Consider the following 26,219-nt stretch of genomic DNA (forward strand, 5'->3'; position numbering starts at 1 on the left):
TAATTGCCAGTAAACAATAAGTACCTACTATAGAAACAATTAGTAACAATTATTATATTAGTATTACCTTTACCTGGTACCATAATTATATGTATAATATTATATTATTATACAGCAAATTTAAAGTAGCAATCATACCCCTGGCTACTAAAAGGAATTAATTCTTATTTACCTTTTAATAATTAATGTTTTATTCCTAGTTATTATTATTCAATTTTTTAATGTACCAACTAAACGCAATAGCCACTAGTCCATATAACAAATGTTTGATTAGAATAATATATTGATTCGTTAATTAGTGGTTCTAAAAATCTAAAGAATGATTTTTACAATATTGTATTTTATTACAGTTTATGTACCTATCATTTATTGTTCTACACCTAGTTTTTAAGACATTACGCTTTAGTAAGTATTATTTGACTTACAATATTATCTATGGACGGTATGGACTTGACATTTGATATATTTATAAACATAATCTTAAATTTTCCAATAGTCAATAGTAATTAGTATTTAGTTGGTACATGGATTTTAAGCAACACAATGTATGCAATGTCGTAATAAAAATAATTTAGTAATACTCAGAAAGCAGTGATATTAATTGTCATTTATGTGTAATAATTATGTATAATACACACGAATAATATGGGGTACATATTATTATTACATAATTGAATATAATAGTTTTTAATTCTATAAAGTACTTTCCAATTAAATTTATTTATTCAGATATTCATTTTCATATCTATATTTCCTCGACTAAGTGTTTAATGTTTAAAAATAATGTATAAATAATATAGCTAAAAGCTATTATAAATTTGTAACTACATAACACATGCCTAAACTACCTATATATAGTTTATCTGGAATCTAAAAACATATTACACATTCTATTGATATTGATATTTATATAATCAATAGTTCTATTCATTTGAGATAATTTAAATATTATTATATTAAATAGGTTTAAACCGTTTGTTCACATATATATATATGTTATGGGTATAAGATTTACTGCGGTGGTGTAGTCAATTTCCTTGGAATGTGCACCTAAGTACTTTACTGAATAGTAGTAAAACGAATCACGTGTGACGTGTGTGAGGGATGGAATAATGTCATTTGATTAAGCATACAATTGTTTATAGAACAGTATTAAAAATCCATTGATTAGAAATCTCCTAAGAAATACGTCAACAGGAGCTGACAAAACTATATTAACATCAAATGAAATTTGTGCAATTGACATACAAACGACATAAAGAATATCTAATGGAAAATGTATGTGAAATTCTAGGGAACAATTGGGCATTTAGATGTTGATGTATATTGTATTCTTGACTAATATAAGGCATAATGTAAAGCTAAAATCTGATTGAATTTATATATGACATTTAAAAAAAAAATGTTTTTTAGGTAACATCTAAATTACAACTATATATCGGTAAGTCGTAACATATAAATAATGTATTTATTTACAAATAAAAAAAAAAAATTAACTAATATGCAATTATATTTTTGATATAATTTTATCAAAGCGGATTTTTTTCTGGTAAACCAATAAAGGTACCCATACTTAAAAATATTGTACAAATTATAGAACTTAGGTATTTTTAAAATTATCTTGTCACATTAATATGTATATTTTTGACACATGTACATTTTTTTTTATTGACACAATTCCCTTGATGAGTCATTAGTTAAAATAAAATATCACACATAATATTATTATAATATTTGCTTTCATACATTGAACGTCCGCGAAATGTATTAATATTTAAACATTGTATGAGTAATGTCGTGGACATGTTTAAATTTGAGAAACTAGTAATTCGGTGGAAAACTATGAATCAATGAAATAGCGACTGGCCTCAATGTCCTCTGCTGTTACTGATATAATAATAATATAGAAATAGGTATAGCATAATATGCTAATTGTCGATTCATAATATTGAACTTGCAATGTGGCGAAATTACAGTTACATAAGTAGATAGAGCGTATTGTAACCTAGCCATGTACCCCCTCCCATGCGAATTTTAAAAAGTTTATTATTTAGTATTTAGTACTATTATATATTTATATTAATGGGTTAAATATGATAAGATATAAGATGATCGGCGCACGATTTGTTTTCTCTCTCTAGCCCATTCGTAACATGGACAAGACACTCTTTTTTTTTGTTTTTTGAGTGGTTAATTTTAGAGTAAAATCACCAAATACAAAAATTATAGAGTATAATATATTTGAGAGTATGACTTTGCGATTTGTCTAAACATTGTTTCAATACAATTTAAAGTCTATTCAAATGTATCATTTATTTTTATTTTTAGAGTCAATATAAATTATTAAGTCTAATAATAATAATATATAAAACCAGTATGTCAAACACTCAAAAACATTATCCTCTATGGCTCTATAATTTTTATTATAGATTATTTAACTCCGATTACTTAAAAGTACGTTAACGATTTACTTGAATACGTTTTATGTTGAGCGTGGATCTGAGAGAGAAAGCAAAATATTGCGCTGACGGCAGACATCCTTAAAATATTATGATTCATTCGTTAATCGTTATCAATGAATAAATTATTAATTATTATTATCGTGTCGTCGTAAACGGTGAACACACTAGGAAAATTAGGACACTTCATTTCGGTTTGCGATAACGCCACCGCCACCGACAGTAGCTGCCACTCCAGGCTGCTGTTTTTGGATTTTATTTTATTTTATGGTTTGATATCTCGTTTTATCAAATCATATATTTTTATCACACCAATTGGTGATAACTGATAATAATTGTTTACGTCGGCATAACATACAATAATTGTAAATTTATTATAATATTCAAAAGTTGAGAGTTTAAAATTTTAGTCCCTGACTAACATTTTAAACCTACCACTGGGTTTGTGACATTTTGTGTTTCACACTATCGCTGTTGTTTCATGTAAATATTTAAAATTCAATTATGGCGAACAATAAGCCAGGACAAATATCTGATAAATTGGTTCGATGGGAGGCCGAAAAGAACCCATTGGCACCTCTAAGTCAGTCTCAAATCAACGGATATCTGAGTTTGTCTGAACACATAGGCGATAGCGACTTTATGGTATGTGTTAAAATTATTTTTAAAATTGCGTTTTATATTGTTTAGATATCTTTATGATAGTGTAATTTTTTGTTTAGTCTTTAGAAATCAAAGACCACAACAAAGATAAACCAAGTATAGATGAAGAGCCACAAGTTTTAAATAGAAATATTGAATCTGCCGAGGATGTAAGTATTACTTTTCGCAATGATTTAACCAGGAATTTAAGGTTGGAGAAACAGGGAGTAAGGGCCATAGTGATATTTGTTAATAAATTCAAAAATTATAGGTTACTAAAGATAAATATTTTTTTTTTCTAAATTATGTCATAATTTATTATATTGCTCAAAACTATAGTTGCAATAAATATGTAGCTAGTTATAGTGTGTTAATATAATTCATTGACATGTTTTTTTTTATTGTTATTACAAATTTGAAATCATGTTTCATGCTATATAATATCAAGACTTTCATTTTCAATTAAGTTTCCTTGTACAGAATTTTATTGCAATTTCATCAGCTTCTGTATCTTAAAATATTGTACATTGTATACAAATTTAAACTTAACCTTTTTTATTTTATTTTTGGTATTAATACTTTTACTGAGATTATTTTTGACACATTTTATTCAAAACCATTCTACAAATGTGGAATATTATGTTCTTATATTTGAATTAATTTGTTTCATAGGATTTAGTAGTTTTCATAAACCTAGATTAACATATTATATACTTATTATTCTTTTGATAGTTGGTCGCGTGTGTGTTTAAGGGGGGTGGGAATAAGGGAAATATTCCCACTTATCTCGCTATATGAATATATTACCGAAAGTCTAAATGTTTACACAAATTTAAACAACAGTATAAAAATGTAACAGAAACTAATGTTATGCTTAGGAGAATTAAATGGTAATTGTTAATCATAAAGTTGATCTTCAACAAATGATTGTTGTTTGAAACAGATCAATATTAATGATTTTGTGATGATGTATTGCAATAAAAACACTCAAGTTGCTGACTGAGTTTCCTAATAGTCATTTTTTTCTTGTTAATTATTTAACTCTTTTATTTTATAACTCGCAAAATTTTGTATATTCTTAGTTTCATAAATTATATTACGAGATAGCACAAAAATGGATGTCCTCGGAAATTAAACCATGTATACAGCTTGCAAATGAACTACGAAGTCAGTTGGACGAGTGGAAATTAATGCTATCCAAGGTATATAAAAATTATTATATTATTTTACGATTGATTCAAAATCAATTATTAGACTAATTATTATAGACAATAGTATAGAAGTGATTTTTAGATGGACGAGTGTATGCAGCTCATCGGTATGTTGGAAGAAAAATACAGCGAGGTTTCAAAAAAAACAAACTCTTTATATTTGGCTGGAGAAGAACTACATACTGATCAGGTTTTAAAAATGTGTAAAGTTAGTTTTTAGTAAAAATTATATTTATATATTTGTTTTAGACAAGTCTGAGTAACATATGCCAAGAAATCAATGAACGTTTATCCATCTTCAATGCTGCTGATTCTATACACTCGAAATTGGATTCACCTTCGTTCATTGTCACCAGTGAAATGTTTGCTAACATGATGATGTCCATTGATAACGGAATTGATTATTTAAATTCTCATGTTGGTATAGTTAAATCATCATTATTAGCATTGAGTTTATATTATAATATGTACAATATTATTATCTTTTTATTTGTAATTATCAATTAATATATTATTTGTCTTGAATAGATGTCATATAAAGAGAGCAATAAATATCTTGCTCTGTATGTAAATGCCAGGTACAAGGCTCTATCGCTTGTTCAAACTTACATAACTCAATGTCTTCAGACTGGAACTGAGAGTTTAGACACAACTGAATTCATAGCACACTATGGGAAGTTTCAAGCAATTGCTACAAAAGTACGACCAGTGTTAGAATTATTGGAAAACCGAATAGATTTGGATGCAGTGTATGTTTCCTATTCATTAACTAGTCTTATTTGATTAAATACCTGAATATAACATCTTAATATATGTTCATAGATATGCTACGGCATTGGAAGACTGTGTGATGGTTTATGTGACACGACGTAAAGCTCTTCTTGGTTCGTCTATCAGTAATACACTGTCAAACTACACGTCAAGTGGGAGTGATTACTGTTCAACGTTACGTTCATCGTGTAAAATACTCATACAATTAACTCATGACGAGAACCGATTGTATCAATGTTTCTTTACAAATAAATCTCCAGTATTCAGGTAAGATTCAAAAATGTATGAATAACATTGCTATGTGTATTTTGGTAGTTTGAAAGTCTTGTTTACTTTTTATTCTAGAGAATACCTGGAAACTGTTTGTATGCATTTGTATGACATGCTCAGACCATTAGTAATTCACATGAAGCATTTTGAAACATTGGTTGAACTTTGTACAATCCTAAGAATAGAAATATTACAAGACTATGTTTCTGAGGATGGTAACTAGAAAAACAATATTTATTAACATTAATTGAGTTGAAAACAAACTGGTTTTTTAGAATCGCTTGAGGTTTTTGGATCTGTAGCAGAGTTACTATTACAAGATACACAAGAGCGTTTAGTGTTTCGAGCGAATTTGTACTTTGTCACAGACATTTCCGAGTATAAACCATCACCTGGTGATTTAGCGTATCCAGAAAAATTAAAACAAATGGAAGCAATTGCGGAAGAAATGCAATATCGACAGTTGACTCGATACGACTCAACTGGAAGTTTAGTGTCATCTGTATCTGAAGCACCATCAGTTATGTCAAAACAGTCTATTGGTAGGTATTCATAGCTTTTTGTAACTGTTTATCCTTATTTCCATGTTATAGTAAAATAAATCATATATTTTACATGCTACAAACAATATCTAAAATTTAACAGTTCATCATATATCATATCAACTGTATAGTTAACACTTGTCACTGAACATTAAGCTATTGTAAGCTATTATGACAAGAATCTTTGTTTACATTCTCTTAAAACACCTAAAATATGATGCCAATATTCCCTGAAAAATTAGAAAAATTAGGCAAAAAATAAATAATAAATTATTTGTTTAAATATTCAGTTTTTTTTTTATGATAGTCAAGTACACACTTGCATAATGGATTAATTTCAAAATAGGGTATTTGTGTCGAAAGTAATTATTTTAAAAGGTTTTTAAAATGAATGGATTTTTTTTATTAATTTTTAGAACTTAAATAATCTAAATATTCCCTAACTCAAGAAATATTCTCAAATATGCAAAAAAAACTTTTTCAACTCTGTGTTGAATGAACTGTCCACATTTTTAATCACATATGACTGCATATTAAACTCAATAACAATATTTAAAAACATATAAATCTGGTCTTTAAATTTATAACAAACTGATTAATATATATTACATATAGAATGTATATATTTTAACCTCTATGTAGTCTTGTAATTTGTAACTATTATTTAATTGTAAAACTGTATATGTCTAATATTTTATTTCCCTAAGGCCTAGTCCTGTAAATATATAAAAATATTATCTGTTTTGTCACAATTTTTTTTTAACATTTAAATTGTTCTAAATCATAATGTATATAATTTAAAATGTATTCATTTTATTACTATAAGATTCTCCTGACTAAACACAGATAATATTATTCTCAATATTGTAATAAAAATTTTCGGTGAAATTAATTACGTTGTTGCGATGAATGAAATATGTTTTTTAAAAATATTGCTTAGCAAAGAAATTATTACTAAAATAAATTATTTAATGTTTATCTGTATCTTTTTGTAAAAATCTCAAAAGGTTGTCATTAATTAATTTGAAGTAACCATTAATTTAGTATTATACAGATTTAGTTACTATGGACAGATTTCCCTCCAGTTTGTTATAATTTTTAAACCATTAATTATTTTATGTTTCTTATTTCTAGCTTAGTAAGTAAAACACTTTCAAATTGTCTCCAATAAGAAATACAGTTTCATTATACTCTACTACACTGGATTTAAAATACACTATTTTACATTGTTATTTTTTTTGTCTAGGTGGATGGACTTCTGCTGCAGATCTTCATGGAATGTGGTATCCACCGGTTAGGCGTACGTTGATGTGTTTATCACGTTTGTATAGATGTGTTGATAAGACAATTTTTCAAAGTCTTTCTCATGAGGCAGTTGCTTTGTGTTTGAAAAACATACATCAAGCTGCTCTGATGATATCTCAAAAAAAGGTAAATTTATTTGTAACTCTTATTTTGATGTTTTTATACAGTTTCTTCTTATGCCTATGAACATTATTAAGAAAATCCAAAAATGACTTCATTAAATATGTATTATCTGGATATCATTTCCAATCATTATAGGTTATATGAAACTTTTTTGACCCAGTCTATAAAAAGAGTGCAATATAATTTAATAGAAAAAAAAGGGGGAAAGTAGGTAACCACTCTGCTGTACAGTAGGAATCTAGTGTTTTTTGTCATAATTAGGTTACTGTAAATTATTTTGCAATTGAAAATCCCTAAATTGTTTAGTATTCAACCCTTAGATTATGAAATTTAATACAAGGCTCCTCATACGTTGTTATTATAACTTACAAAAAAATCATAGTATACATTGCCATGATTTTGTTCATAAAAGCATTTGTTTACTTATATTTATGAGTTTCTTATTTGAATTGTCTACACATGCTGTGTATTTTTTTCATGCTATATTATAGATATTTATTGACAAATTTAATACTGAGATATTTTACTTGACAGTTTAATTTGAATATTAAATACATACCAAATAAACATGATAATTATTGCTAAAATAAAGTCATAAATAAACAACAAACAGTTCTAAATATATATTAACTTGATTATTGTTTTTTTTTTAGACTCCAACAGATGGTTCTTTGTTTGAGATAAAACATTTGTTGATAATCAGAGAACAAATAGCACCGTTTCAAGTAGATTTTACTATTAAAGAATTGAACTTGGATTTTAGTAAAATGAAAAATGCCGGTAATTAAGTTATTTGAAATACATAATATATTTACCAAATTTTACATAATATTAATAAAATAAATGTGCACTTATAAATTATGTTTAATTTTTTTTAGCTTGGGGTTTATTTCAAAAACACGACAAAATGTTTGCTTTAAACTCAAGTAACTCAATCATTGAATTTTTACTGGAAGGAACACCGGTAGTACTAGAAAACTCTGTGGATTCAAGACGTTTAGTAGATCAGACATTGAAAGAGTCCTGTCAAACATTCATTAATCATTCATCTAATGCATTAGTATCACCATTGTCTATGTTTCTAGATGAAGTATGTTTTGACTTGTTAAAGCTTGACATGCTCTTAAAAATTTCTTCTTGTAACATATTATTTACAGGTTCAAAAGTATATTAAATGGTGTAATATGCAAGGATTCCTGGCTATTGTTAAACAACAAGAATTCGCCCAACCTAAAGCTATTCACGATAAAGTACAAGAATCGTTGAAAAAAATCAAAAAGGATTTACCAATGATCCATCAAAGTATGGCGTTGTACTTGGCCAATGGAGACACACAGTTTGTTTTGTATAGGCCTATCAAGGTATGTCAATAAAAAACAATGACTAAGTATAATTTATTTATTTTTATATTTTTGTTTTTTAGAATAATATTTTGCATATGTTTACAAAAATTCAACAATTTTTATCAACAAACAGTTACACTAAAGAAGAACAACAATTAATTGCGTGCCCTACATCTGAACAGATGTCTATGTTGTTATCTACTTCATCTTTGGCATCTACTAAGTCGTGAGTACAACATTACTTGCATACACTTTTAACTTGTTCTATTATGTTACTCAATGACTACGATTTTCAAGGAACTCGAGAAAAACAAGTGCTGTATCCATTGATGAACATCCGGCTGAAACTAATGAAAATTCTACGTAGTATTAAATCAATTTGATTAAATTTAAATGGTCTGTGATAAATGTTATGAAGTATTCATTCATTAAAAATAATAAAGTTATTATTTATTACTTATGTTAGCAATAATGTATAGTTACAAGTCATTTTAAAGCGCAGTTAATGGTCTAAAAGGCTCAGCCGTAGTATTTTCCCTGGCAGTTAAGGATTTAGGCCGCTTTCTTTTCTTCAAATGCTTTACAATTTTGATTTGTGCAATTTTCCTCTTTTCTCTTTTGCTTTTCACAAATTCGACTAACAATGTGAAAGCAGCCAGCAATATGCCTCCGCCTAATAGTACAAACATGCCTTGGACATCATCCAATGCAAGTTGACGGTCTTCAGGAGCAACTATTAAGTTTGGCTAAGAAAATTTAAGACAATAATTCATTAAAGATATGATGAATTGATGCACTTACATTTCTAGCTCCAGACTTTTGTGTGATTTCCCATTCTATATCTTTAATTATTTTGGTTATTAAACCACTCTGTTGTGCTCGAAGTATGAAGTTGCTAAATATGTTACGAAATACAAAATTTTTTTTATAGGCTACACCAATATTAAATGGAACATAACACTCTGAAGCAACATGAAGGAATATTTTCTTGTTTTTGTACCTAAAGTCAATAATATAATATAATTTCTGGCCGTAAATTTGAGAATTATTTTGTCACTCAAAATGTATAAAGGTTCATACTTTTGAATGAAGTTGTTTTGGGATAAATAAGTGAGTGAAATTTTAGAACCGAGAAAAGCATAGTCCAATATGAACCTGGTTCTGACAATGTAATCTATTGCATCCTCTAAATTATTCATAAGCTTTATTTTTGACAATAGCCTTTTAGACATTGTATCATTGGTAATATTTAAATAATATTGCCATCCACCCTTATCTGAAATATAAATTTTAATTTAAATATAATATTGTTATTGAATTTATTTTCCTCTGTTAATTTTTTTTTTTTTTTGGAATTTTATAGTTTTACTATATTTTTTTTCCAAGTTAAAAATTCTATTTTTAAATTATTATAGGTAGACAACAATTATTTAAAAATAAAAATATAGTTTATTGTGTTTTATATATTTTAGTCTTTTACTGTACACTTTAAGACTACAATAATACTAATGAGTAGTAAATTTGTTTACTGTTTCTACATTTTTCTTGAATACAAGATAATGGATCGTAAAACGAAAAGAGAATATTCATATCCTCAGTTTCATTTTGACATGAAATATTTGGATTTCCCACATTTTGTGGAGAAAAAAAATTTAGGAAATCATTATATTTTTCTTCAGTTGAGGTGGGGACATGTTTGACTTAGGACAAATGTTTTGGGGGGTGAGGGCGGATGAGTGCATTTCTGATTTGCTTTTGCAAATAAGCTATAATACATGCTAAATATCAGTGTTGGATAAATGGGTGCAGAATATTAGGGCAAATTGACTTAAAATGTCGTCTGTTTGGGCGAGTATTTATTCTACATTAAAAATCTGAGTAAGTATGAATAGGTTTATAGGTAAAATTAATTTATGTATTGTATAGTATGTACATTGTCATTTAAAAAATAAAGCCATGTACCATATTCAAAATAAATAATTAATAAGAAACTCTTAATTTTAAAAGGATATTGGTCATTGGTATAGTAATATTGTTGTATACTGCCAACATTATAAAAATGTTGCAATTAATAAAACAAAACCATATTGTTACAATATTAATAATGATCCTTATTTTTAAAAATATTGACATCAAAATCACTAGATTCTTCTCTTATTCAAATAAAAATAATTTCACTCGCCAAATGATGTAAAATATCTAATGATAATCCCCCTAACGGACTATTAATTTGTTGATCAAAATCATTACCTTCGCCCCAACGACCACTATCCATGTAAATTGTAAAAAATTTAATTTGTAAATTATGTTACGGATGGGCTTAGAGACACAGGTCGCTGATCCTCACTTACCAACATTTGATTTAAACTTAAACCAAATACCGTGCAAATTCTTTAAAATTACATGCTTAATAATTTATTGCATTAGAATATTTTTTTTTGGAGTTAGATTAAGTTGGAAACATGCTCATGAAAATTAGTCTTAATTAGTCTCGTCAGTTCAAACAGTAAACAAAAATGCGTCATTCCGTCATAAATGTTATTGTTTCAATTGTAATTTATGATAGGTACTAATAAACTGGTGGTCGGATAAGATCGCCGATCTGCGGCGCCAGTCCCTTGCCCTCCGTAGGCGATACCAAGCCTGTATCAGACGCGTCGGGCAGCCTGGAGTCCAAGAAGCTAAGTTTTTCTACATCGCCGCCAAGAGGAAGCTTCGTATAGCCATCCGGGAGGCGAAAAACAGGTGCTGAGCTGACTTGTGCGTTCAGGTTGACACCGACCCCTGGGGCAGACCCTATAAGCTCGTGATGAAGAAGCTCGGCGGCCAGAACCCGGCCGCGAGCTCCAAGGATAGGGAGGCCGTCATCGCCGACGCTTTGTTCCCGGCGGCCCACGTCACGGATTGGGATTTGGCTCCGTCCCCAGCGGTGCACAACATCTTCCAAGCATTCGACCCGGTCCTGAACACGCTCGAGTTCACCAGAGTCATTCCAGAATTCAGGCTGGAAGAACTCAGTAGAGCAGTCAAGAGGCTCGCACCAGACAAGGCGGCTGGTCCTTCGGGGATCCCCAACGAGATCCTCGTGCCGCTGCGCTCGCCCAGCTCTGCGCAGTCCTCCGCGTCTTCAACGATTGCCTCGATGCGTTGACGTTCCCACCGCGTTGGAAGAGGGCACGGCTAGTGCTACTTCGTAAGGGCCCGGACAAACCTCCGGACGCCCCGTCGAGCTACAGGCCGATCTGTATGTTGGACACCCCTGGGAAGCTGCTCGAGAGGCTCCTTCTTCAGAGGCTAGAAGACCACCTGGACACGGGGGACGGAGAAGAGCCCCGAACCAGTTTGGCTTCAGGAGGGAGTTAGCACGGAGTCAGCAATCGACACGGTTCTCAGCATCGGCGCTCAGGCGGCCACCACCCCGAGAAGGAAGAGCCTCTGCGTTCTGGTGACGCTGGACGTCAGGAACGCCTTTAACTCTCTGGGGTGGCCGGTCATCGACGCAGCTCTGAGGGGCATTAACACCCCGGAGTACTTGGTAGAGATGCTCCGGTCCTGGCTGGCTGACAGAACACTACTGACCGGCGAGGAAATGGCAGAGAGACCGGTGACCTGCGGAGTGCCGCAGGGTTCCGTCCTTGGCCCCACCTTGTGGAATGTCGCTTACGACTCCCTCCTTAAGATGGACACGCCGCCCGGGGTGCAGCTCGTCGGTTTTGCAGACGACCTTGTGGTTGTGGGTACGGCCGTGACCGGACAGCAGCTCGAAGATGCAATCAATCCCACACTGACGGCCATAGACGACTGGATGCGGAGCAGGGGTCTAGGCAGAACTGGCTCATCAGAAGAGCGAGGCGGTGGTGCATTCCCGGAGGCGGGCGTTTGTCCCTCCACGTTTGACGGTTGCCGGCCACCTGATCCCATTGCGAAATGAGATCAGATACCTCGGTGTTATTCTGGACAAGCGTCTGACTTTTGCTGCACACGCGAGTACCGTCGCTGCGAAGGAAGCCCGTTCGGTGGCTGCGCTATCCAGGCTCATGCCCAACATAGGCGGATCGGCACAGTGGAAGAAGAGGCTGCTCGCATCTGTTGTGGAAAGCCAGTTGTTATACGCTGCTCCCGTCTGGATCCCTTCCGCTACAGGAGTCGCCAGAACTAGGGCGATCTTGATCCGTCCGCAGAGGACCGCCGCCTTGAGGGTAATCCGGTCCTACTGCACCGTGTCGGACGAGGCCGCCCTGGTTTTGGCCTGTATGCCGCCCGTGGATCTGCTTGGACTGGAGAGACAGTACATCGGATCCCGACTGCGCGCCGCTATGGAGCCCGGCGAACCACGGCCTTCTAAGGCGGCCGTGAAACTTGAGGCAAGAAAAGCCACGATCGTCGCCTGGCAGACAAGATGGATTGCCACCCCGAAGGCGGCCTGGACGCGCCGCGTCATCCCTGACCTGGCAAGATGGCTAGGAAGGACTGTCCCGTGGGTGCCTCTGACGTTCCATATGACACAGGCACTCCCGGGCCACGGCTGCTTTGAGTGGTATCTGCATCGCATGAACAGGGCCGCCAGCCCTCGTTGCTGGCAGTGTTCGGGCGATTCAGACACCGTCGAACACACGCTGTTCGATTGCCCCCATTGGGACGGCCTTCGTGAAGTCCTGAGCGCCAGGATTGGCCATCAACCGAGCGCTGATGACGTTCCGGACATCACCTGCGGACTGGCGTTCGAGCTCTTGCCGGCGGACGCTCACGGGAGGTATGTGATCCTGAGAGAAGCCGAAGAGCGGTTTCGGCTGTTCTACGGCATGGTGGAAAACATCCTTTCGGTAAAAGTAGAAGAGGAACGTGTGCGACAGGCTGTGAACCGGCGGTATTCAGCATAGAACACTGTTAGCCGGAAATTGATTTGTAGCTTAAGACAATAACATTTTTGTTTGTAATTGCAGCGAGTGGGGGATTGGCTCGCCGTTGTTATTTGTTGTATTGTATTTTGTTTTTGACTTTAAACGATGGGGGCTGAAGGAGAAGTACTGGCACCATAGTTTCTCCTCCAGTCCTCGATACCATAATAAAAAAAAAAAAGGTACTAATATACTATTGATGTAGGTACGTCTATTGTAATATATTTTGAAGTTAACTTTATTTTATTTTGTACTAAATGTAATTTAGGTTTTTTTATACCATCGAACCATCGTCTATAAAAATTCAATCTAAATATTTGCATCTTATGTATCTCGTTCAATATGTTAACTATATATTTTATGAAATTATGAGAAATTTAAGTAGCAAATTTTGCAATTTCTATCATTAACATAAACCGCAGTAATCAACTGCAGTGGCGTTGTTTCAATTTTTAATAGAGGGGGCAAAAGTTTTGACCAGCCCATATGTTGAGCTTAAAAAATATCGCTCCTAAACACATATTATTAATATAATATACGAGTTATGTTTCTTTTTTTCATAATATGCACACAAGACACATGCGGTCATACTGCAGGCATGCAGTATTAAAGTGTCATACACACATACATACCAACTTTCATGCACATCCCCTCATGCGTCTAAATATAAATATATTTCAATTATTAATTAGTAATTAGTAATTACCAATTTGTTATTGTGACAATAATTTCTTAGTATACGATATAATATTATAAAAATAGCCATGTCTTTGTACTAACAAAATACAATTATGGTTAATTAAAAACAATCGGGCGAGTTGCTCTTAGAATCAGACAGGGATTTCCCCCTGTCACGCCCAGCTTGCCACCCTACAAATGACGCCACTGTAATAAAATAGTACCATAACAAATGATAATGTTAGTAACAATTATTATACTAACATAGATTAGAACAGTTAGTTTTGTACTTTTGTCACTAATTAAAAACTGTTTAGGGTTCTGAAACAAATTTTTTTTTAATGAAAAAAAAATGCAATAATAAGTAGGGCGGCGTAAGACTATTTGATTACTTTTTTTTTAAGTACTTATTTAAAATAATAAGTACTCCCAAAAGGGAATTTGAATATTTTTAATTGAATACATTAGTTTTATTCATTCGAATAGTACTTTACAAGACTGCAATTAGTAATTACCTAATGTCATTAGCCTGTAGCCCTGGTCGACCAACTGGTATGATGTATCCACTATTACCGGTTGTTCTGGTAATGTTATGAATGCTATTATCGAACTAGTGTAGGCCGTCATAATAATAATCGTGAAAATCCAATACGTTCCTACAATGAACAATAATCGCATAATTATAGTAATGGTGTTACAGTAATTTACTATTGAATTATAATTCAAAATTCAAACGTAGGTAACGACAAATAACACACTAATTAATAATACGCACATACTACGTACATAGTCAATAACGAATCTGTAACGGCTGTAAAAAATGTTTTACTCACCAATAAAGAGTCTAGTTGATCCCATTTTGGTATTCGTCCAAGACTTGGCGCCCTTAAAAGTGAACAGATTCGTGTACGTCCCAAACATATAACAGCACATACTTTCCAGTTGTTTGGGACTTTTGCACAGCGTCCTCACATTGCGGTTATTTGTAAACGCTATGGGAAATATAGCCACCATATAAGTGATCACCACCATAACCCAAATGCTCCAATGAAATGGACCGAATATCGCCCTGTACCTATTATTACAACAGTTCAGATCTCAGCATTTTAATGTTAGGTCTTTACTTAATAAAGTTACAAATAACAATTTATGCTAAATAGGGGTGATCAATAATTTAACTGGCTTGGTTACACTTGGAACCTAGTAAGTTTTTGAAAGTGAGTGAATTTGGCACCTGACAAGTGACAATATCTAATCAATGTTGGGGGTTAACTCACACACGTATAGGTAGGACGGTAGGTACTGCAATTTTATTTTTATGGTTTCGATAAAAATGTGACTGTATATTTTAAACTTTGAATAGTATTTATAAAATTATAGTTAACTGTTATAGTGTTAAATATGTTAAGATGTTTACAAAATATTTAAATTGGTTCTTATTTGTAGTTTTAGTAAGTACCTACCTATTTTTTACGAGGAAAATGATTATTTATTTGGTTTGTTTAATTTAATATGTCATTAGTGCATACTGCATATACTATAAAACAAAACTGGGGTCCCTGGCACCGGTATGTAAAAACCAATTTTTCACTAAAAGAATTGTAGGTATAAATTCTTAAATTAGTTTTATAAATTGGTACAATGGTACAGTTAGTAGTAAAAAAAATATTATTTTGAACATTGTGGTGCCAAAGAAACTTTTTTGTTTCTACAAATATAGTTTAGTGTACCTATCAGAAAAATTCAATGCTACGTTCTCAATTTCTCATGCAGGCACGTAGCTAGACATTTTTCCATAAGGCCAACATTTTTCCATAAGGCCAACATTTTTTGGCCCTCCTGCTTTTTGCAACCCCCACCACCCTACTCCTTATCACCCAAAATCTATAAAAAATCTTTCATTTTAACAATGTGTGTACCTACATGTCTCTTTGGTTAATAAGTTTAAGAGGACGCTACACCCGCATGTGTTGTCTACGTCTTACAAGTGTAAGACATATCAAAAACTGTTTTGCGTAGTCGCGTAGAAAAGAACTGAGAAAGCTACAGTCATAACTAAGAAACGAAATTTTGACTATGTAAAAAGAAAAATAGTGTCTGTATGGTATCATTTTTTTTTTTTTGAAATCAGAACAAAAAAAAAGTTATTCAAATCTGTGAAACATAAATATAATAGATTTTGAAACAATAAGAACTTTTTTCGCATAAGTGATATCAAAGAAATAAAAATAATATTTCACAGATAATGTTCTCAACAATATTGTATTATCGTATATATATTTGGAGTCTTAACAATTACTACAGCCTGTGTGCCCTGAGTGGTTCAGGGTTCTTTATCACAGAATATATGAAAATTATTATATAAATATAATATAAAATATTATTTTATTTAAATTTATATTTCATATATTCTGTGGTTCTATCACAACAATATACGATAGTTAATTATACAGTGTACAGTATCGAGTATTCGAGATTCTGGACAATTAAATGCCATAACATTTAAAAATACAATTGAGGGGGCCAGTTTCTGGGCTACAGGCTCTTTCTAGGGCCCCTAAAACCCCCCTTTGGTGATGTGTTTGTTATCATGCTTTAATTGTGTAGTTTTTTTGTATGTCTCAAAGACGATTAGACGAGGTTATGAGAAATATAGTATTTCCATTCGGTTTGTTTATACGGAATGGCAAGTGGCAACGATGTCATGATTATTATAATTTGTTTACTTGGACAAAGCAAATGATCCCAAAGACATAAATGTCCCACAATCTTGCAAGATAACAGGAGAAAAATCGACCGACGAATAACGAGCGTTGGTGATGTATAAACCTGAAATCCCGAGATCAGCCTTGGAGGCTTCTAGGTCTCCAATGATACGATCGTCAGCTTCGCCACTAATGGAAAAAAAATAACCGTGTAAATTGTATGTATTATATTATTATTTTGTTAAATTATAAAGAAAGTGATAAAAGTTTGTAAAAAAATATCTTAAAATAATATACAACAAAATTACATTTTAATTAATCATACTTGTAATATATTTAAATTCAAAGAGATTTCACAAAAATAGGAAATAGAAAAATATTTTCGAGGTATAAATTACAGTCAAAATTAGAACTCATATTTGAATACCTATACCTACTGTAATAAATTAACGAAATTATACTATTATATAACAGTGGCACACCCAGGAGGGGTGACTTTGAGACTGAAGCCCCCCCCCCCCCAAAACAAATTTTTATATTAGATTACACATTAATTTAGCATATTGTTTTGTCACAAATATATTACCTTGATGATATTTTTTTTTCAAATTATTACAGATTTATACAGATTATTATGTTAGATACTTAGATAGTTATAAATTAACAGTTTTAGGTACTTGATAACTTGAGACAATCGGTTAAAGAATCGATATCGTTGAATATTATTTTTAGATTTATTGAAAAAAAAGATTATTAAAAATTAGTGATAATAGTCTACTTGTGTGTAAGAAAAGTATGGACATTTGTAAGCACCCTTTTCCCCCCTGAAACAAACATCCTGAATGCTCGCCTGTCATATAATGTAAAAAAACAAAAACAGTAACTTGATCAAGATTCAAAACACTAAGAAGATTCATATCAGGGGCGTAATTAGGGGAGAAGAGGGGGATAGATCCCCCAGAGCCTTTATAATATACATATATAGTTATTCATTTCAAATTTGTAACGTATGGAGTTTGCGCTGACATCAAGACAAAATATATTTAAATAGAATTTCTTTATTATTAAGAATAGGTATAAAGAAATATACGATTAGGGAAGGACATGATAAAAAAATGTCCTCTCCTCCTCCCTCCCATCCCCCCTACAAATTACTAATTACTCCACTATGCTATATTATCACTGCCCAAAGACTCATATAATGATTGATATAATGATTATACATGTATAAAATATGATATCTGCTGTCATTTACCGTTCTTTGGTTAAACTTTAAACTCAAGGAACAATATTATTATTATGATTTTAAATAATGTTATAAGCAACAGTATAACTATTCTAGATTCACCTGGATTTTGAAAAAGTTGCATCGTGTATTTCTAGTGTGAAATTCAATACTCCCGCGATTAACTGTAACAATCGAATTTCGACCCCGTCCCACGATGTGGACTGTTCTCGAGTCAAGTCTTTGTTGTCTACGCTTAATAAACTAAACATAGGTATACACACATAACAATTGAGATCAAAAGTCAAAACACACATTCATCCAAAAAAGAGAAAAATGATTTTCTAAAAAATATAGTTAACTGCAGGTAGGTACCTCTGAAATACTAATGGCGGTTTTTCAATAGCAGACACAATAAATCGATGTCCCCGAAATCCATTTACTAATTTTACCGGATACAAGTCAACCTCCGGTCTCGTAAATTTATTCAATCTCCACGTGGTTAAAATTGTTTGGGCGCTGCTTCCTAAACCATCTATGTATATTTCATGAGTATATAATTTGATATCAGCAACTTCCTACAAAAATATCGAAATTTCCGCAGGTCATTCTATACAAAACAATTGATGCAACCGTAAAATACATTCAATGCGTAAATTAAATGTGATTGTGTCATTAAATTGTTTATTAACCTGTTAAAAAGTATATACCTATTAGCTTTACCTACATTATATATATATTATGTACAATAATATACATATAGATTTGTTTGTAATATGTGAGTCATAAACTAATAACAATAAGTTGTAGTACTTTTTATACTTAGTAGGAATTAGTTAGGTACCTGAATAATGGGTTAATTGGTTAATGGATACTTCAACAATGTAAACTGACTCGAGAGTATTTGTTATCAGTTATCACTTATCAAATTCAAAACAATAAATATTACATTTATATTTATGAGCAATAATAATTCAAATAATATAATGCGTGTTTCAAAGTACCTAACTATATTCTAAGTTTTGACTAAATAGTAAATACTTTATAGGTGTCTATCCACGAAAAAATGTATTTTATATCTATGCACTAATCTAACAACATGTTCAGTTTATTTATTATATTCTTAAGATAATTTGTAACTTAAACAAAAAATGAAAAATTAAATTAATGATGGAACTCTTTTAGAGTTATTATTTTATTTGTTTTAGTTGATTACATTTTTGTTTTTTTCCTGTAAGGCTGGTCCGGCGGAAGCAATCAATAAGTTCATAATATTTTGGGATGCTTGGCTTTTGAAAAATTCTTGTATTTGCCATTTGGATCCAATTGTCACTATGAATACTCTGCTGTTAATATCATGGCCAAACTTAGTTGCTGTGATTTCAGGATCTTGACAAAATATCATATAGTTTACGCATCTAGACTCCAAAACTCTGGTCCTTTTTGAGGAATATTCATAAACATGAAAGAGATTATACGATATCATATCGAACGATGGCAACATTATTCGTAGAACATCCTGAAATAATGTAGCGAAATGGTAAGACAAAATCTAAACACAGATGTGATCAGATAGTTTTGTTTTATATAATTTATAACAAATAACATACAGCAAGGATCACCATAAAGTCACCACGATAATAATCATTAGCATTTTACCAAAGTACCTACCATCCTACATTCCTACCAACCTATAAACAGTTTATTTATTTAATATTTACCTGTATATCTATCAGCTATTATGCCAATGACCTATACATTTTTTTAAATTATAGTATTAGGTGTAGCTTGTACAAGTTAGTGTGAATATATTTTATTATTTTCTATAAAGAACTTTAGTAAAGTTATCGAAGTAAAAAAAACCTCAAAATATTAGTATAGTTAAAAGTTTAGGTTTACCTTTTGTGGTTCTAAAGCATATTATAATTCGCCTCTTCAAATATTTACAAAGAAAAGATCTTTCTTTTAATCCACCGTTTTGGATCTATTTTAGATTCAGAGCAAAGCTATGAATGTATTATTGATTTTACAATGATGTATATTTCCTTTAGTTTTTCTATAGTAGTAAAAATGCTTAGATTTTTAATATTCTAAATAATTTCCGGTACTTTTAAAAATAACTGAGAAAAATAATTAAAAAATATTATCAAATAACTATAGAATTTTTACGTAAAACCAATTTTTAACCAAATAATTTTTGTCATAACTCAAAAATAGCTGTAGTCTGTATTTAGTAGACTTGCTTCTTGGGGTACATATTATGCATCAATCTGAAGGATGGTAGAACAAAGCATAGTATTGCAGGGGTACCACGCGACGAACGGCGGAGGGTTAACTAGGGCACTTTGAATAAAAAGAACCTTAGAGTTTGTTTATCATGCTGAACTGTTGATAATTGACCGAGACATGCCCATCTCACCAGTCCAAACAAATTCTAAGTGAATATCAGCGATGATTTTCTGAATGTGATTCTAGATGTGCGCAACAAACTGTGGCTTATTTAGCTGTTATTGGTCGCTGATTGATTTATATTTGTATAACATATCAACTCACAATTCACATAGATAAGTATACATTAAGCATCTTAGATAGAGACTTGTCACCGCTTTAATATGGGCTTCAAGTTATATAAGGATATGAGTTCATTCATAGTATATGATATTTAAAGTTGACACATTAACTGTAATCAAAAGTTGAAAGTCTGATTGAATATAAATTGTAAAAGTAATAAGTACCTATTAATGATCTATCAGTATATTTGTCGTCTCCGTCTTACGAGTGTGTATCAATTTTCGGATCTTAATTATAGCAATTAAGCATTGTTACCTAGATTAGTATTAGAGTGATTATTATTATTTAAAAATTAAAGAAGCTTAATGATAACAGCTGAAAGAAAATTCGATAGGTTTCACACTTGTATAACACACTTGAGACTTGATCACTTCACAATATCGAATACCTTGGTAGTTAGTAGAAAAAGATTATTGCAAAGCTATAGACCACTGATGATGATAGTCTACTACCATCACCATAGCTTCATTTAACTGCATGGCCGCATAGGTTTAAGTAACCAATTAGTTATGACCTTCTTAAGATGCGCGGGAAACACATGGCTAGGATTAGGCTACCAAGGTCAAGGTGGGGGGATGGGGTGATAGGAGGCTCTAGGCCCGGGCCCATGGTATAATTTAAAATTAAATTAAAAACTTTTTTTGTATATTGCTTTATGCACAAATACAAGTTCAAAGATAATATGTTACTTATAACTTATTATAGCATCTCTAGAACAAATAGTGACAGACAATAAAGTCTGTGATTTTGAGTGTATTATTACTCTGTTTACTGTTGAAAAATTGTTAGGTGTACCACACAAAGTATTTGTCAATCTTCAAAAGCCTAATATTGATTTATGTACAGCTGTTATAAGTATATAGAAGTTGTTCAATCAGACACAGGTGAGATAAGATCAAATATCGAGAGAGAATTTAAAGAAGTATTTAAATTTGAGCTCAATGTAGTTAATAACCCCGGTGTTACAAAATATATGCTAAGAATTGTCGGTAGTGGGTACACAAAATTACAGACAAAATTATCCACTGATCCTCCGGAAGTGTTTTTTAGAGTTAGTTTTTCAATTAACCCATACTGAAGATAATTACTACACACGCCAATGCAATTCTGTAGTCTTGAAACAGTTGAAAGTTTGAAACTATCTCCAAATATCCATACGATGTGTCGATGTCTTTGTAACAATTTTAAAATATTAATGATACATAATATTATGCACAATTTGAGATGGTCAAATGTTGACAAAATTCGTCAAAATCACAAACATTTGCAACTCATTTTGTATTTAAAAATGTATTAAATGTTCAATTTTTACAGCTAAGGATAGAAATTTTAAAACTAAAGGTTTTTCATAATTAGCCCATACTACTTACTAGAGTTCACTATGAGTTGTTGTTATTTAAAAATATTATTCGTGCACACTATTAACACTTTTAAAGATTATTATTATAGTAACTAGTAGTAATATAATATAGGCTGACGCCGCTGACTGCGTCTTCGCTCAAAATCGTTTTTTGTATGCAATGATTTTCAATATACTATATTATACATTTATAAATGAAATATTATTATTATAGATTGCATATTCCTTATAAAAATAAAAATAAATATCTCTACAAGATTTTTCTTTTGTAAAAATTAAAATAGTACAAAGGTATTGTCAGATAATTAACTTCTATAATATATAAGAATCTAAACATTATATCGTTCATATTCATTATCACTCAGAGTAACTAAGACTGTAAAACGGGGTCATCGGGAATTCTGTAGAATAGTTTATTAAAATTTGTACAATGTACTTATAGTATGTATACCATCGTTATACTTGTAGATTTAGGTAGGTACTGCAACGGGCAGCTTACTAGCTATCATACTTTTATGATTTATGGTATTATGATAAAATACATGAGTCATTATGTTACGAATAAATAATATTATGAATATTGAAGGTGGCAATCAGAATTCTTAATCCTCGATCGACAAGGAACAAATTCAATTTTATGAATATGATACTATATTGATATATTAACTAATAACTATAGTTATAATATACCTCTGCCCTCTACCTATTCGACATCTGTAGAATAATTACATATGAAATTATGAACCAATAGTGTTACACCATATTATATTGATGCTTCAGATGTTTGATAATTGATATATTATCAGTAGGTTACTAATAATACATAGCATTTATTTAATAAATTGAATAGGTAGGTATATAATATAATATCCTTAGTGTTTGCTCATCATTATTATTAGGTAATCGATCGTTACAATAATTTGTTTATATTTTAGTAATAACCTAACCTATACCTATACCGTGGATTTCATAATATATTTTAAAATCAACGCCCATACCATAATACGAATAATAGTACCTATAGGCTATAGGTATCTAATATTACGTTGTGCAGTGTATAGGTGCATAGTTTATTATACACACATACAGGGTGTTTAGTAAATACAAATTAATAATATATTAAAAAGCTTTCAAATTTATTAAAATTGTCTGTTCTTTAACTTTTTATTATCGTTTTTACGTTGGTATACATATTATATACGGTGTATATATAGGTGCACATTAGGTGTAGTTGGGTAAAGTTTAAGAGTGATAAAATAATTTTTTCTACAATCCCTTAAGCAATACGCCTATACATATACAATATAAGCTTTTTTAAAAAAATTTTTAAATACGTTTTATTGAATCAACAAAACAGCTAACAAATGGTTTATACTTCATATTATTATAAAATGAAAATTTTAACAATTTATATTATTAATTATTTATCATTGATATATTATTTTATGAACAATTTTACTAAAAAAACGCTCATATATATCTCAGTGGAATATGGCAAGTCAAGGTACAAAAACAGATGTTCTTAACTTTAAGTTACTCTAAAATTAAAGCCAACAATATAAGATTGATTTTTTAGAACTCATATTTTCTATGTTGAACATGGGATAAAAAAAGAAAACAAAATAGTGCGTTGACATCCAGCTAGACATCCTTTTAAATACTTTGAATGCTAATATAAAACAACACTCGATGACGTGAAACGAGAAACGGTTGATTTAAAATCATTGCAGCACCAATAATATAGTCCAACTATATCCGTTTTGGCTCAGGTATTCCACTAATTAAACCATTTAATTGAATGTAATATATTATATATTATCTACAGTAATCATAGTACAAGTTCTATCATCTAAGTACTAAAGTATATATTAAACATAAGTGTCTATTAAAATAAATTATTGTAAATTATATATATTTCGTATTTGTTAATATTTTAAGTATTGTTTAAATTTATAGGTATAAACTTATTGTCTAGGTATTTTATAAATTATTGACAAAACATTTAATAAATAACATTTTAACTACATTGTTCACGTTTTTAGTGTTAACAATAAATTAAGATCTCAATTAATATTAATAATTACCTTGTAATACAAATCAGTATCAAATAGGTCGTCAAAAATTATATTCACATGACAACTGCTCAAGTACTTATTGATGATTTCATTAACCAGAGCATTCAGTACTTTGATTTCGGGGTTTTCTTTCTAAACCCAAAAAAATATTGCCTATAATGTAATTTACTTGAAAATTAAAGGTCAATGCGACTAATATTAAATCTGTGTTTAAATTTCTTACACTGATTAGATAAAGTCGAGAAACTGAATTTGATAAATTGCTAAAGGATATGTTTTGATTTCCGTACATCGAATTAATACAACCGGCTACAACAATGAACAGGATTGTTGAAAACTGCATTATTTCTCAAACTTATGGTAGATTAGAGTGATGGATTTGCAACTGTTTGCGACATGATTTTTTTTGTCGAGGCCTTATAAATTCTATTACAATACAATCAAACGACAGTTCCATACTACACGTCATATTTATTATTAATAACAATGTATATATATATGCTATAATAGAGACATGGTTTACGTTATATAATAATAATATTTTGATTAAATTGATTCGTGTTTGATTAGTTATTTATCGTAATGACTTGATTAATATATAATTAGACTTAGCTTATAGAAATCTAGGATAGATATGTACTCAAAATTCAATATCCATGTGACCTTTATAAGTAATATAGGTATTTAAATTTTAAATAGGCAGCATATTAATATATGATATGATATATTCCATCAAGTACAAATTGTTTAAGATATGCTATGCATATTTTATGAACTATTCCTGAAGAGTAAGTCGAATTGAGTAAATAGTAATTACCAAATAATTGAGGTATACCTAATGCATATGAAACAAAAATAGATGATACCGCTCTAGTATATATATACACCTATATATATAAATAACAATGTTCAATGTTGCATGTATACAAAACTTGATAGTTAATATTATACTTAACAAAAAGGAAACTTGTTTGTGAATCGACGGTATACCTAAACGAAATTAATCAAACGGCTGGTTTAGGGACTTATTTTCATGAGAATTTTGGATTAATAAGCGAACAATTACGACTTAAGTATAATAATACTATTATTTTTAGTCTATAGATTAAACTTTAGTAGTATTATAGTAGGGTCTAACCCTAACCCTCTGCGTCAAAATTTTAAGAACAAAAAATAAATTATTTGACCTACAAATGTATTACTAGTAAAAAATTCAAAAAAAAACGCCCCCTTATTTTTTCTTTCGTTTGCCATAATATAAATTAGAGATATTAGGAGCTTATGTATAGTTATATAAAAATATCAACAAAATCGGGTTAGTATTACTTTCATATTACTTCAGGCCTCAGCACCAACAAATACAAATGTTCACATAAAACTGTAAAATGAGTTTCTCGAAATAATTACGAGAATTATATGTGTTTATTATATAGTTTTGTTTTACGATATTTTAATTTTAAGCAAGTTATGAGCATTTTTAAATTGCAATATTTTAAAGTTTTACATAATATGCATGTCATAATTCGCTTAAAAATTGAAGCATCATAAAAAAATATAAAATATCGACGTATAGTCACACAGTATATTCTTATCTCCTTCTTACAAATGCGAAACATATCAAATTTAAGCTCGGCAGTTAACATTTAGCTTCTTTAGTTTAATGATTATAAAGTGAATCAACCTATTATGAAATTTAATGATAAGAACATCTGAACATTACAACTGGGTTCGTATGTAGGTTTTTTACAATAGTTCAATTTTTTAGCGAGTTTATTGGGTATATAAAATAGCACCGTATAAAAATGTTCGTAACTCGCTTACAAACTGAATTATCGTAAAAAACCGACGTACGAACACAGATAATGTTCCTATCATTATGTTTCATAATAAGTTGATTTACTCTAATTTTTAAATAAACTAAGCTAAACGTGAATTGTTAATCCTAAATAAATGTTGTATACCCGCGTACGTTGGTTTGGTTTGTATATGTAACTTGCGGGTTGTGACGAGGAGTCCGACGACCGACACACCTGATCATGAT

At 31.1% G+C, this 26,219-nt stretch overlaps 2 protein-coding genes across 7 annotated transcripts; one reads left to right on the forward strand and one right to left on the reverse strand.

Moving 5' to 3' along the window:
- Positions 1-2,963: 2,963 nt before the first annotated feature.
- Positions 2,964-9,126, forward strand: LOC111032670 (conserved oligomeric Golgi complex subunit 3). The gene is made up of 15 exons (XM_022313081.1): positions 2,964-3,104; positions 3,182-3,271; positions 4,184-4,303; positions 4,395-4,502; positions 4,562-4,729; positions 4,841-5,061; positions 5,135-5,350; positions 5,429-5,568; positions 5,629-5,895; positions 7,142-7,326; positions 7,977-8,103; positions 8,202-8,413; positions 8,481-8,684; positions 8,747-8,892; positions 8,964-9,126. The coding sequence occupies exons 1-15, from the start codon at positions 2,964-2,966 to the stop codon at positions 9,031-9,033; spliced, it is 2,415 nt and encodes an 804-aa protein (XP_022168773.1). The 3' UTR covers positions 9,034-9,126.
- LOC111032671 (ionotropic receptor 21a) lies at positions 8,908-24,532 on the reverse strand. 6 transcript variants are annotated; one of them, XM_022313083.1, is made up of 11 exons: positions 19,783-19,877; positions 19,389-19,691; positions 18,548-18,750; positions 18,296-18,436; positions 16,969-17,136; positions 15,076-15,317; positions 14,758-14,898; positions 9,747-9,942; positions 9,468-9,666; positions 9,150-9,412; positions 8,908-9,013 (listed from the first exon to the last, which is right to left on the reverse strand). In XM_022313083.1, exons 1-10 carry the CDS (start codon positions 19,795-19,797, stop codon positions 9,158-9,160), a joined length of 1,863 nt encoding a protein of 620 aa, XP_022168775.1. In that variant the 5' UTR covers positions 19,798-19,877; the 3' UTR covers positions 8,908-9,013; positions 9,150-9,157. The 6 variants fall into 6 exon arrangements, with proteins under 6 accessions (XP_022168775.1, XP_022168777.1, XP_022168776.1 ...); XM_022313085.1 differs by lacking the exons at positions 8,908-9,013; positions 19,783-19,877 and adding exons at positions 24,188-24,331; positions 24,402-24,532 and having other exon boundaries at positions 9,129-9,412; XM_022313084.1 differs by lacking the exons at positions 8,908-9,013; positions 19,783-19,877 and adding an exon at positions 20,908-21,162 and having other exon boundaries at positions 9,129-9,412.
- Between the last annotated feature and the right edge of the window lie 1,687 nt (positions 24,533-26,219).

This window comes from Myzus persicae, unplaced genomic scaffold (genome assembly GCF_001856785.1).
Source record: "Myzus persicae strain clone G006 unplaced genomic scaffold, MPER_G0061.0, whole genome shotgun sequence".
Lineage (NCBI taxonomy): Eukaryota > Metazoa > Arthropoda > Insecta > Hemiptera > Aphididae > Myzus > Myzus persicae.